Source organism: Physeter macrocephalus, chromosome 7 (genome assembly GCF_002837175.3).
Source record: "Physeter macrocephalus isolate SW-GA chromosome 7, ASM283717v5, whole genome shotgun sequence".
NCBI lineage: Eukaryota > Metazoa > Chordata > Mammalia > Artiodactyla > Physeteridae > Physeter > Physeter macrocephalus.
In genome coordinates, this window is record NC_041220.1 from 18,536,648 (window position 1) to 18,552,029 (window position 15,382).

The following is a 15,382-nucleotide window of genomic DNA, read 5'->3' on the forward strand; positions in this document are numbered from 1 at the left end:
CAGATTTTAAATGTACAGTTTGATGAGCTTTGACAAATGTACATACTTATGTAATCACTATTCCAATCAAGATATCAACATTCTGACACTATAAACAGATTCCCAGCAAGAGTTTTTAAAGTATACTAACCTGTTTGTTCATTTTAAATGCTTAAAAAATACATTAAATTTGTGATAATTCTGTTGACAGCGTTGGTTGTCTCTGGATGAAGAATTTAATGAACGTTTTCTAAAAAGATCCCCACATCTTTATTGGAGTATAATTGCTTTACAATGGTGTGTTAGTTTCTGCTTTACAACAAAGTGAATCAGTTATACATATACATATGTTCTCATAAGTGTGTGATACAAAGGATGGTAACTAGACAGCTTTCTGCAAGTAAGGAACTCATTCCCTTATTCACTTAGTTAATTTAACAGATATTTACTGGCTACCTTTTTGTGCCAAGTAATAGGTATAGTGCAACGACTATAGTTAACAATGTGCCCCATACAATATAGAGGGGGAGTATATATTACCAATTAAACAAAAGAATATATAACGGCACACTGTGAATAGTGCTGTGAAGGATGGATGCAGTGATAGAGAATAACCCTGGAGGGTTGGGGAAGAGAAGACTTAGAAGAGCTACGATGGTCTCTGGGGTTGTGACAGTTAGGCTGAAACTTGATAAGAAAGGGATGTCAAACAAGGAGCACTGGGGATGGAATGAAGGAAAGGAAACAAGTAAAACAGATCCAGATGCCAATATAGGTAGTACTAAGTACGTCTTAACTACTTTTATTACTTGTTGACTCATAGTTTTGATGTATTATTATCATTTGACTAACATAATGTCTTTTTTCCTCAGTGTTGTGGTAATTACTTTTTATTACTTTTAGTAGTATGAACTTAGATATGATATATTATTCATACTTTATTTCAGGACAATCAGCCTAATATCCATGTAATAAGATTGAACAAGTATATATGAGATATGCCCTACAACTTCTTTTTAGTTAATAGAAGACATACATATGAATATAGTTTTCTTTTCCTTTAGGGAAATAAAATCAGTTTCTCAAAACTATTTAAGCCCTCTTAAGAAAATAAATATTAACATTCGTTGTGAATGATAACCTGGGATTTTTTTATAAAGTAGGTTTAGGATTACTAGGTTAATCACAGTTGTACGAGGCATCACTAGAGCATATTAGTATTATTTAATGTAAATTTTTAAGTCTACTTTTTCCTGGGTTGACCTGGAAAATAAATTACCACTCATTTTATAATAGGGAATTCCACTTTATTTTTAGAATTGTCATGAGCTGGCAATGTACAAAAGTCTATAAATATTTACGCCTTACTTTGAAGTAAGAAAATGCCTGAAATTCTAATACTAGAGCAGCAATCCCAGGAGTCCTTGGTATCCTATTAGGGTGCCCGTGAGGTCAAAACTATTTGTGTGGTATCATCAAAAGACATTTTTTGTTTTTTTTCACTGTATTGACATTTGCATTGACAGTGGTGCCAAAGCAACTGTGCGTAAAAAATTGCTGGTGCTTCAGTATGTGTGAATCAGGCAAGTAGTAGCACCAAACTACAATAACTAGTAATTATTGTATTCTTTACTATCGTATACTTGAGGTTAAAAAAATATATACCAGTTTCACTTAAGAATGTCCATGATGAAGCAGGAAAAACAATGTTTTAAAACTCTCAACTTTTTAATACACATTTTAAAAGTATACTATGTGATAAAATGGGAAGTACACAGAAAACATTTGCATTGCATTGTAACGTCTGGTGGTTGTTTTTAAGAAAAGCAATTGTGCAACCTTTTGAGTTGTGAGCTGACTGAGATACTTTTTTTCATGGAATAACATTTTTTTGTAATTTGAAAGAACAGAGAGACGAACTGGCTTTTCATATTTGGCAGATATTTTCTCACGAATGAGGTTAATTTGTCATTTAAGGAAAACAACTCACAGTTATCTGTTGCTGGTGATAAAATTAGAGGTTTTAAGAGAAAATTAGAATTTTGGAAAACTTGTATCACCTTAAGCTTGACAGCTTCCCAGTACTTAGTCTTTAAAAAAGATTAGTGAAGATGTTAACAAATGTGATATTTTGAAATAGTACAATGAAATGTGTCAGTGTTTGGAAGATATGCATAGCTCCATGACCTAATTTTTTCAATGACCAATGCATTGATGATAATGATGTTGCATGCATGAAAGATTCAAAATGCAAACGAGCAATGGATTTTCATGTAACAGTTGGCAGAGCTCAGTGATATTGTTTCAGATTTCACATGGTAACTAACCTTTAAAAAACTACCACTAATCAAGTTTTGGTGTAGTATCAAAGAATATCCACTGTTATCTGAAAAGGCTGTTAAAATACTCTCTTGTTTTCCAACTATGTATATGTGTGAGGCTGAATTTTTTTCATCTACTTAACCAAAACAACAAATTATAAAGATTGAGTACAGAAACAGATACGAGAATCCAGTTTTCTTCTATTAAGGCAGACATTACAGAGATTTGTGAAAATGTAGAAAAATGCCACTTTTCTCAGTAAGTTGGTTTTGAAATATAATTATTTTTCATTAAAAATATAATTATGTTAACAGATAGTAGTTTTATATTTGTTAGGTTTAAATGAATTACTAAAATAAGTCTTTAAAAGTCTCATTTTTAATTTTTAGTATGTTAAATATCAATATAAATAATTGAAAAAAGAGCTCTTTTGTACATGATACTATACGTAGAAAATCCTAAACACATCATCAGAAAACTACTAGAGCTCATCAATGAATTTGGTAAAGTTGAAGGATACGAAATTAACATACAGAAATTGTTTGCATTTCTATACACTAACAATCAGAAAGAGAAATTATGGAAACGATACCATTTACCATCGCATCAAAAAGAATAAAATACCTAGGAATAAACCTACCTAAGGTGGTAAAAAGACCTGTACTCGGAAAACTATGAGACGCTGATGCAAGAAGTTGAGGATTACACAAACAGGTGGAAGATATACTGTGTTCTTGGATTGAAAGAATTATTATTGTTAAAATGACCATACTACTCAAGGCAATCTGCTGATTCAATGAAATCCCCGTCAAAATACCAGTGACATTTTTCACAGAACTAGACCAAATAATTTAAAATTTTGGATGGAAACACAGAAGACCCTGAATAGCCAAAACAATCTTGAGAAAGAAGAAGAGAGCTGAAGGAATCATGCTACCTGACTTCAGACTATATTACAAAGCTACAGTCATCAAAACAGTATGGTTCTGGCACAAAAACAGACACATAGACTAATGGAACAGAATAAAAAGCCCAGAAATAAACCCACACGCTTACGGTCAGTTAATCTACAGCAAAGGAGGCAAGACCATGCAATGGAGAAAAGACAGTCTCTTCAATAAGTGGTGCTGGGAAAACTGGACAGCTACATGGAAAAGAATGAAATTAGAACATTCTCTAACACCATATAAAAAACTAGACTCAAAATGGATTAGAGACCTAAATGTAAGACCAGAAATTATCAATTTCCTAGAGGAAAACATAGGCAGAACACCCTTTGACATAAATCGCAGCATTATTTTTTTGGATCCATCTCCTAAAGTAAAGAAAATAAAAGTAAAATAAACAAATGGGACTTAATTAAACTTAAAAGCTTTTACGCAGAAAAGGAAACCATCAGCAAAATGAAAACACACCCTACTAAATAGGAAAAAATATTTGCAAATTATATGACCAATAAGGGACTAATATCCATAATATATAAACAGCTTATACAACTCAACACCAAAAAACAAACAACTTGATTAAAAAATAGTCAGAAGACCTGAACAGACGTTTTTCCAAAGAGGACATGCAGATGGCCAACAGGCACATGAAAAGAAGCTCAACGTCACTAATCATTAGGGAAATGCAAATTAGAGCCACAGTGATATATTATCTCACACGTGACAGAATGGCTGTCATCAAAAAGAACACAAATAACAAATGTTGGTGAGGATGTGGAGAAAAGGGAACCCTTGTATACTTTTGGTGGGAATGTAAATTGTTGCTACACTATGGAAAACAGTATGGAGGTTTCTCAAAAAAATAGAACTACCACTCCTGGGTATATATACCAAAACACTAATTCAAAAAGATACATGCAGCCCAATGTTCATAGCAGCATTATTTGCAGTAGCTAAGATATGGAAGCAACCTAAGTGTCCATCAACAGATGAATGGATAAAGAAGATGTTGGGGGGAGGTGTCTGTGCGTGTATATATACACACACAATGGAATACTACTCAGCTATAAAATAAGAATGAAATTCTGCCATTTGCAACAATGTGGACAGACCTAAAGAGTATTATGCTAAGTGAAATGAGTCAGAGAAAGACAAATACTGTATGATATCATTTATATGTGAAATCTAAAAAATACAACAAACTATTAAATATAGCAAAAAAGAAACAGACTCACAGATATAGAGAACAAACTAGTGGTTATCAGTGGGGAGAGGGAAGGGAGGAGGGGAAGTAAAGGGGTAGGGGATTAAGAAGTACAAACTATTATGTATAAAATAAGCTACAAGGGTACATTGTACAACACAGAGAATATAGCCATTATTTTATAACTATAAATGGAGCATAACCTTTAAAAATTGTGAATCAGTATATTGTACACCTGTAATTTATATAACATTATACATCAACTATACTTGAATAAAAAATTTTGAAAAGACCTCTTTGGGGTCCTAAATAATTTTTAATAGTGTAAAAAGATTTTTAACAATCTATGGTCTAGAGGAATCCATGTATAATTTAGGAGGAGAGCATTGCTTTAAAATCCAAAATGTACATGTTTTGGCTTAAAGCAGTACTTTGAAGCGTTTTTTAAATGGCAGTGTTAAAACAGGTTTTATAGTCATCAGACTTTATTATTTTAAGTCATATAACTTTGAAACTTTTCTAAACCTTCATTTTCATTTTATGTATTTAAAATACAACAGAGGAAGCCAAAAATGTAGTAAAGTATTATTTGCAAAGCTATGTAATTTTTTGTAGACCTTTTCTTTTTTTCAGTTAACTATGCTTGTTCCTGAACAAGCTAAATAAGGTACAAGAATGCTGAAAAGGTGTTCTGTGACTATCTATGGAATATTCTTGGTATCTTACAGATACAGAATGAATATTTTATATGAGTTAAATGGATAAAATTTTATTTAAAAAATATGTAATTGTATAGTGCATTGCCATTTTGGAATGTATGTGGAAATTAATTCACCATAATGGGAGCCTTATGCCTGTTAGTGGTACTGTTTATCATGTAACATGATGGTTAGAGAGGTTTCTGATTGCTCTTTTTTCTCTAAGCAGATAATCTCAGTGATACCTTGAAGAGGCTGAAGATAACAGCTGTTGACAGAACTGATGATAGTTTAGAAGGATGCTTGGATTGTCTACTTCAAGCCTTGGCTCAAAATAGTAAGTTTTATTATGTTTACTCAAATGCCAAACAAGAAAATCAAATCAACAGTCATTCAGAAATTGGTATATAGTTTAGCACATAACTTACATTCACATAACTTGAATTCTTTTGAATCCTATCCCTGAATACCGAGATTGTTTTACATGTTCGCCCTCCTACTTACCTCGCCTCCCTCAGGATACTGAAAGCCAAGTTGATAGGCAGAAGAAAGGAGGAATTGATTGGTGGTTATGACATTAATACTAGACCCAGAGAGAGGCAGTTCTTAACAGATAAGCACCAAAGTTGTTTTTCTTCTTAACACCTGCATTTATGCTTTAAAAAAAGACTGTGTTTACCTGTGGGGAGGAGAAACAGAGAGGAAGCTTTGAAAAAAAAAAAAAAAAAAAAAGAAAGAAAGAAAGAAACAGAGAGGGAGCTTCAAACACTTGAAATTTTTTTTCTGAGATCTTTTTAACCATTTTACTTTAAAATAATGTGTATGCTTAGGTTTAATTGGAAAGAGCCATCAGCAGTCATCCAAAAATCCTGTAAAACTGAGGTAACACTTGATCTTTGATGGTGTGGTAAATAATACTAGAGATAAAAATTATACAACTCTTCATTGACTAATACATTGTATTGTTACATTTGATCCATCATATTTCTATTCACTAATTTCTGTATTATCACAATGAATAGATACAGAATAATTTTCATTTGTTTCCTTAATTCTCCTTGGTTGTGCTGTGGTTTATGCTGTACTTGTTTTTAATTATGCCATTATTTTATCCTGGGACTAATTATGTAGCTGACAAATAATTCAGGAGGAAGTATAGACTGTATTGTTAGAGTTCAATTTCAAGCACTCTGATATGTATGCATTTTTTTTCTTTTTCTTTTTTAGTATACTGTGATTATAAAATTTAAAATAACTGATTGCAGTACTCCATCAAAAAGCACATTTAAGGTCGCTTTTAAAATTCTGTTTTAGTAATTGTTTGCTGTTGAGATTATAATTATGTCAAGCTATTTAATCTTAGAGCTATCAGAGAAGGGATTTAAAATAAGGAGTTCAGTAAAAACATCTGGATAAGGGTCACAGTGGTAAAGAAAAAGAATAAGAATGTGTAAGGCTGTACTCTCCATTATAGTAGATATAGGTGGCTATTTAAATTTTAACAATTAAATTTAATTAAAAATTAAGTTCTTTAGTCTAACTTTTCAATAGCCATGTTTGATTGGTGACTGCCTTATTGGGGATCACAGGTATAAACTATTTCCATGATCACAGAATATTCTTCTGGATAGAACCACATAATGACCTGATTTTTACACATGCCTGTATAGGCAGATTTACGTAGTCTTGTAATTAGTCTGTATAAATTGAGTATCTCAAGTTCATTTTTTTTCGAACGTTGTTTTATTATAACTTATTTTGTTTTAAATGGCCCAGGTTTTTCTCTGTGTTTAAAACAAGTAGTATTTTCTAAATGGACCATTTGTTCAGGACCTGAAGGACATGGAGGTGATGTCCTTGGTTATACGTGGAGGCTTGCTCAGCCCTCTCCTGGAAAGAATGGTACACAGATAGATGAAATTGTTGAAGAGAAATGAAAAAAGGAAGCAAAATTTTATAGCTTTTTAAAGAACAGATTCAGGAAATATTGACAAGTGTATATAGTTGCTGAACTAAATTTCAGACCCATTGCAGAGTTATTCGTTGGACCCATTTATTGAAAATGGTCTTGAAATTATATATCATAAACTGTTAAGGCCAAATAGTTACAAAGTGGTACTGAAAACAACAGACTCTACCAATTTAATTATTGACTCCTTAGGAAGGGAACAAAAGGACTATGGCTTCTTAAGAATCTGTAATAAAATTCATAATTGTCCTCACATCTGAGACTACTGACACAAAAGAATTTGATGTAGGAAGAGGTGGTTTATGCAAATGTTCCGTCTTTGACTTACAAATAATATCTATCATTGATTGAGCATCCACTGTGTACTCAGCACTAGACTTCAGACTTATATCTGTTGTCTAATCTAATCTTTCCTATAGACCCATGAGGAGGTATTATATACATCACCATTTAAAAGATAAGGAAACAGTCCCTGTAAGGGTACTTGCCTTGCTCTGGCAGAATACAGAGTTTTAATTTGAACTCTTAGTTTACAAAATAAAAAACTACATTCCAAGTAAAGTGCAGCTTTTTTCCTGAGTTTATAGCATGTGAAAGTGTTCTCAGAAACTAGATTTTAATATTGTCTTAAATTTTTGCTTTTACTTTAAAATAGTTTCAAATTATTATTACAGAGGAAGAAAATTTTTAAACCATTTTCCCCTTTGAGCTATATATTGATTTTATAGATACTAATTGGTATGTTTTATAAAATTAACATCTAGCTTTTAAGCAAGAAAAATTTTTTTAATACCAGGGAAATATTTATTTTATAAAGTTCTTACTTCCCTGAATAAAATGTTTGATCCGTCACTACTTCTATGCTCTTAAAGGTAAAATTATAAAGCATATAACTTAGAATCTATACTGGCTTTTTTTACACAGAGAAGTTCTAATTTCATAATTCTTCCTAGTGTCAGGTGTTTTAACTAAAAATATCAATGTTTCCACTAGAATTGCACCTGATCAAGAAAGAATGATTTCTCCATTCTTGACGAGATGGTAATGTGTGTAATGGAAATCTAATCTTAAAGTTCTGTTTTACAATTTACTAACCTGTCATTGGAAAGGACATTTCTGAAAGGAAAGAAATTATGCTTTTACGTTCTTACACTCTGGGAATTTAGTATATTTGAATTGTACATTACAGATTATCATAATCTGAATTAGAATTTTTGCTTTGATGTATGACTTCAGAGTGTTTTCTTAAATTTTGGGGGGGGCATTACATCTAGTATATGTAAGGATCTTAAAAGACAAAAGTTGAAAATTTGAATACATACTAGACTTTATGGAAAACATTTTGTTTGAGCAAACATTTTGTGTAAATCTCTGATCTAAATTAATATAAAAGCATTCATTCACTCATATAAATACTTCAGATCTCAACTTTAAAATGTTTTTAGTAAATATATGAAGGCTACCAGCCAAGAAATCAACCCGTTTATTCTGGTCTCTTTTGATTCAGAGAATAGTTAGAAGATTTTCAGTAAATGCTTGTTGAATTGTAGTGTCGGTTATTCTATTTCATGCTTATTTGAAAATGTAAAACAGCCCACATTTTTGTCCGTAAACATTAAGGCAGGAATTGTCCTTAGAGAGTATGACATCTGAACCACCTTATAAGACAAACTACTAGCATGAATTAAAGGCCCCCAAATAAGCAAAATTAACAGTCTGTTCATAATAAAAATTCTATTCTGTTGTAAGAGCATGGGGACCATGTTCTTGTTGGCTGGGGGAACCACAAAACAGTACCAGCATGATCACCAGCACCACTTTAAATTTTTTTCCTAATGGATTAGGCTGTTTTCCTCTTTCTCATTGCCTCACATACCTTTGTATTTTAACTTTAACCAATTGCCCAATGGCAATTCCTATTTCATACAAGTGTCACGTAATTGTTTATTATCTATAGAAAACCCTATGAAAGAGCATCAGTTTGCTTGTTTTTAAAGAAGAAAGTATTTAGTATCTAGTTTCATATTCCTAACTTCGTAATACTCATCTACCTGTTGAATTCTTAGGTTATTTCTTAACGCTTGTTCTTTATTTTATTCAGTATGTTGATTTTTGGCTCCCTACTAGGCTATAATCCTAAACATATCAAATTATGTACAGAAGCTACTAATGTAGATTATAAATCTTCTCTAACAGTAAAAATTGTCTATTGTCGTTTGCTTTTAGTCTGCTTTATGCCTTTAATATTTCTGAACAGACTTACTGTCCTGTATCAAAATTATTTCCTAAGTAAGGGACTTTGAAATTTATTATCAACTGTTTTTCAATAACCTTGTTAAATCTTCATTTACTGAGCATGAAAGATTGCTGCTGTTTTAGCAGAAATGAAAATTTATTTCACTTAATTCTTTCACAGTAATACCTAGATTTCAGTTTTTTACCCTAAGTTATCAAATGTATCACAGAGTGATACATTTGCAGTTTTCTTTGCAAGCTAAATTCATTATGGTGTTCACCTCCTTTATATACTTTTGTATTATGTGGCTCTTTTAGTTATTGTGTCCATCATTAATGAGGGCTTATGACTGGTGCTAATCATAAATTACCAAAGGTTCAGTTTTTACTAAATAAAGGTAGTATTTTAAGAATAGAGGAGACTAGACTAAACTAGAGAACATGGTCAACTAAAAAGACACTGACAATTCTTGATGAATTAAGACCCCTGGATTGCGATAGAGTAGTGGTGGCCACCTAAGTTTGAATTTTCCTACACAGTCTAAAAAGCCATATAAATCAACAAAAAATCAGATAAAATCAAATATCTATAACCTATGCCCTGGAGACACACTAAGAACTTCAGATTATTAGGAGAGAAAATTAATATCCAAATCTAGCCTACTCGGCTTCAGAGCCCATTTTTAGAGAGAGTTCATGAAGAATACAGAGACTACATGGAAAAGACGAGAGGGGTTGAATCAGGAGCCTGGGGGCGTGAAAGTTTACAGTTAAAATTGCCTTTAGAAAGAAAAAGTCTTAACGTGGTGGGGAAATTCCAAGATCTGGCCTTAGATTCAATTGGAGCATTGGCTATTGGGAATCAAAAGGAGGAGACTTAAAAGTACACAGGACCCTAGGCAACAGATCAGGAGAGTGCCACTTTGGGGGATGAAATTGTTCTCCCTTGTAGACTTGGTGTTGAAGGGAAAGAAGGATGCAAGATGGAGAAAGTAAGCGTTCTGTAGAAATAAGAAAATCATACTCTTAGAAGGCACACTAATAACCCCCTTTGGTTTAAGTTCCGAAGAGGGATCTTTTGAACTAAAAAACCTGAAAATTCATCCTTACCCTTACTGCATACAACTTTTACTGCTAGTTAAAGAAAAGAAAAACTATACACTGAATAGGAAATTGCAGCTATATACATACATAGGTGCTACAAGGAACAAAGCAGAAAATAAGAATCAAAACATTTTAGTTATTGAATTTTTTTCTCCTAAACCACCCACGAAGTGGTTATCAGTAACAGAACACCGTGACCTGTATTAAACATCCTTAAGTCTTTGCAGATATGAAAAGGAAAAAGAATACCTGGGTAAGAAATTCAGAAACTTGGAACCAAAGTGGATAATTACTAGGAAGATGTAAAGTAAGAGTTGACTAGAAGATAATGAAGAAAAAGAATCATTTTAAAAAGTAAGACTAAATTACAAGGTACCAAGGAAGAATAAAGGTGACTGAAAATTTAATAAGGAGCATTGAGGAAAGTGGGCAAAATGAAGACAGAATAAAGGATCAAAGAGAAAATGATTAATATAGAAGATAGGCAAAAAGATCCAACATACGTGCAACTGGAATCCTCAAGGAGAAAAACAAAACATTGAAAAAGAGCTAATATTTAAAAGTATGAACTTTTCTGAAGTATAAAAAGACCAGAATCTGTATGTTGAAAGGGCCTAACTTGTACTTGTGAAAATTGACCTCGAAGAAGTCTAGCAAAACTTTTAGACTTTAAAGGTAAAAATAAATACAAAGGAGAAATCCTCCAGGCTTCCATGGTAAAAGATCAAGTTATTTAAAAAGAAAAGAAAATTAGATTGGCATCAGACTATTCAACAGCAATATGCAAAACAATTCAATATTAGAGCAGTATTTTCAGAAAACTCAAGGAATAAGAATTTTGTATTGAGCCAGGGTGCTCAGTAAGTATCAAGGCTATAGAAAAATTCTGTTAAACGTGGAAAAACGCAGGGAATACTATGCTCATTAGCCTTCCACAGGAATCTTCTAAATTTGTGCTGTCCAATACCGTATCCATTCTCTGACTTGGCTATTGAGCATTTGATACGAGGCTAGTCTGAATTTAGGTATGCCATAAGTGTAAAACACATACTATACTTTAAAGACTTAGTACTTGCCCAAAAGTAAAATATCTCATTAAATGTTTTAAAATTATTGATTACATATTGAATCTCATTTTTAAAATTTTATAAAATATTTATAAATATTTCTATCGGAGTTTTATAGGCTATCATTTCTTGAATTATGGGTGGTTTAAGAATTGGACCAGCCAGTATGATATGATGGAAATGCAGCTTAGAAACAAAATCATCATCATTGTCATCGATAAAATATAGTTGGGTTATTCAATGGAGGAGCGGACATTTTTAAAAGAGACCACTTAAAATAATGAACCTTAAGTTCATTATCCTAGGGTTAGATTCTAAGGAAGTAGTAGCATATAGGTCCAAGATATATGTTAGTCAGAAGCAGAAAGAAGAGACAGTATATATTCAAATATATTTATATCCAGGAATTCATAGAAGAGGGATCACAGAAAGGCTTGAATCTGATTGAAATAATGAGAAAGACCATCTTGAAATCTTTCACAGGTCACAAGATTAGTAACAGAAGACAATAACATGGTACTGGGTGCTGTTTGCCTTCTAATATGCTTTTAAGCACTGTACTTCATAAGGGGCAAAGAAAGCTCTCATTATGTACAATCTCCAGAAGGAGATAAGCCTCCATTGGTATTTGTAGCTTGTGATTGAAGCATTGACAGAGAATCTGGATTTTCTTACACTAGCTAATTAATAAATAATACCATTTTTGCTTCTTAAGTTTGCTAAATTTGAAAAACTTCTTATGTTCCTGACAGTAAAATATATAAGAGAAATGTGATTTGAAATGATACTATATGCCAAATATATACTGAAAAAGATCTGCCATCCTCAGTAAAACACTAATACTGACTTACTGTCACTAAGTTGTTGAGGGAGAAGCTGATGGGTTTGTGCTGCTGTGTCTTCCTAATATTTGTTTCTGACAGGGTCCCATTTAACTGTGCAACTGCAGCTACCTGTAGGTCTTCTGTGGCCATATGCTTGATAGATGTTAACTGGCTTCTCAGTTAAACACTAACCCAATATGTCCTGAACGTGTCAAAAAATATGAGACATGGGCTTCCCTGGTGGCGCAGTGGTTGAGAGTCCGCCTGCCGATGCAGGGGAAACGGGTTCGTGCCCCGGTCCGGGAAGATCCCACATGCCGTGGAGAAGTTGGGCCCGTGAGCCGTGGCCGCTGAGCCTGCACGTCCGGAGCCTGGACTCCGCAATGGGAGAGGCCACAACAGTGAGAGGCCCGTGTACCGCAAAAAAAAAAAAAAAAAAAATGAGGCATGCAGATTGGACTTTTAATTAGTATAATGAATTGGAAATGAATTAATAAGAATTATATATTCTCTCATGGAGCTGATTTCCAGATAGCTGGGGGCTTTGAATGACACTCCGGGAGGCATGCCATCAACCACCACACAGCCAGGGTTAATTGTGATTTTCCTGTAGGGAACTTTCACAGGGAAACCCATACCAGTGGCTTCACCAGATTTTCGACTAAAGAGGTCATTAATTTGTTCTCTTAGCTGTCTAGCTTTTTCAACTTTTGACAGTCTTTCATTATCATAGTCTGGAATTGTCACCTCAATGATGTTAAGATCTTCAACATCTGATGCAGTAGTATTAACATTGGGCGATGAATATATTTTTCTTGGAGGGCTCTTAGAGGAGGAGGTGCTCTCCTTAATTGCTGTCTCAAACATTTCAGGCTTTTTAATGATGAACTTAATTTTGGCTTTGTTTCTGAGTACCTTCTCCAGCCTTGGAATGCCAAAAGTAGATGGTCATCAGAATGGCACACCCTCGGGTAAGCCTTCCACGTACTGAGTTCATTAAATTCACAGTCATTAGACCATTTCCAGGACTTGTGATTAATAACCAGTTGGTTGATCAGAGTGAGTCAGAAGGCCTAGTAATCCAAGAATCAGCCGAGCCAAGCCAGTTGGAGGTTCCTGCAACAGGAGAAATAAAGGAGACTGATGGAAGCTCTCAAATCAAGCAAGAACCAGACCCTACATGATAGACCTCTTTCCTCCTAGGCTTAAGGTATCAGTGGGTGAGAAGAGCTTTTCGGACCTGTTACTGCCCCAAGCTGTGTAATATACTTGTATAACAGAAATACCTTCTATACAAACCTTTTTTTCTACTTTTAAATAGAAATGTCTACTTTTTCAGCAGTTCTGTGAATTGAATTAAAGAGCAGAGTGACTGTAAAAAAAAAAAAGAATTATATATTCTCAACAAAAAAATGTAGTTTGATGTTTAAAGGAAAATGCTTTAAAGTAAGAAATAGATTGATTAAATTAACCTATTTTCAGTGTCTTTGCTGTGATTATGGATGTTTGAACCTGATATTAAAGGTATGGGCGGTAGCATACTGCTTTTTAGCTCCTGTAGTACTTGGTAGTCATGATGGTCGTTTCCTCTAGAAAGCTTTCTTACATAGTCTAAATGCTTTCACTTTTACCTCTTGTAATTCAGATTTCCTGAGTACCCATTTGGCATTGTAAAACAAAGGTTAAACTTTCACCATTAGGTAGACTTTGGGAGTTATAAATGTGACATTTTGAGAAATTAATGAATCATTATTTTTGCTAAAGGAAGCCTCTATACAAAATACATGTATTCTTGCTATTATAATTATTTGATTTTATTATGTTCAATTATTTATTTTTATATATGGTATAGGTGAGGATTTAATTTTATTATTTTCTAGACAATCAATTTTCCCAGCACCATGTGTCATTTAATCTATTCCTTATTGGTTGAGGATGTTCCTTTTATCATATAATAACTACTTAATTTAATATAATTGGGCCAGTCTTGAGGTTTTATTTTATTCCATTAATTTGTTTGTCTATTATTGTGTTGCAACCGTGCTATTTTAATTATAGTAGCTTTATTGAGAAAGTTCCTCTTTATAAATCTGTTTCAAAGTTTTTTATTTTCATGGGTTTGTTATATCAGAGAAGTTGTGTAAATACTTTGTTGCATTCCTGGAAAATGCTGTTGAAATTGAGATAAGCTATACATTAATTTGGAAAGAATTGAAAACTTCTTAATAGTTTGTTATTCTAAAAACATAAATTATATCTTTTTTTAAATTCAAGTTTTCTTTATGTCTCATTAAGATTATGTAATGTGGTTCACATGCTTTCCATATATATCTTATTTAAAGCATTTTTCCTATGTATTCTATATTATTTTGGTTGTTTTTGCAAATGGACTTTTTCCTATGATAACTTCCAGGCCGTTTTGTTAGAGATCAGTTTGAAAGCTGTATTGAATTTTATATCTTTTATTTGCATTCAGCTACCTTTGGAGCTCACTTATTAGTTAAAGTAATTTTTTAGCTAGTTCTCTTGGGTTTTGCAGTCAGAACATACAGAAAGTGTTATTTTTGTTTCCTCTTTGCCTTGTAACTATAGCTGACTTATTGAGTTGGCTTGAACTGCCAGCAAAATAGTAAATAACAATGGTATGAGTAGTATCTTATTTTAGTTTCTGATATTAATGGCAGCCCTTCTAATGCTTCACCATTCAATATAATACCTCTGGACTTAATATAAAAGCCCTTTTTCATGTTAAGATAATCTTAATTAAATAATGATTTTCTTAAAAAAATCAAGAGCAGGTACCTCTAAACCGTAAGTCTTTAGCCTACTCAATATAAGAATAGTAAACATTTTTCTTTTTATTATTTTAAAGTTTATTTATAATGAAATTATTTGCTGAGAGCATTAATTCTAGAGGAAGTTTTTCTTAAGAATGGAAAGTACAGTGTAGTTTTACAATCTCAGGTTCAATGTCATTTAGTAGAATAGTGAGGTTCAGTATAATTTATATCTTCCTTTGTGTATTCAGGGACAAAC

The 15,382-nt window shown here is 32.8% G+C and overlaps 1 protein-coding gene across 4 annotated transcripts in view; it reads left to right on the plus strand.

Moving 5' to 3' along the window:
* RAP1GDS1 (Rap1 GTPase-GDP dissociation stimulator 1) overlaps positions 1-15,382 on the plus strand; it is a 161,182-nt gene that overhangs the window by 30,716 nt on the left and 115,084 nt on the right. For 3 of the 4 annotated variants that reach the window (XM_024126566.3, XM_007109654.4, XM_007109653.4), the window contains exon 2: positions 5,374-5,484. In XM_024126566.3, the coding sequence (XP_023982334.1) occupies positions 5,374-5,484 (111 nt within the window). The remainder of the gene's footprint in view (positions 1-5,373; positions 5,485-15,382) is intronic. The other variant, XM_024126565.3, reaches the window with a different exon arrangement.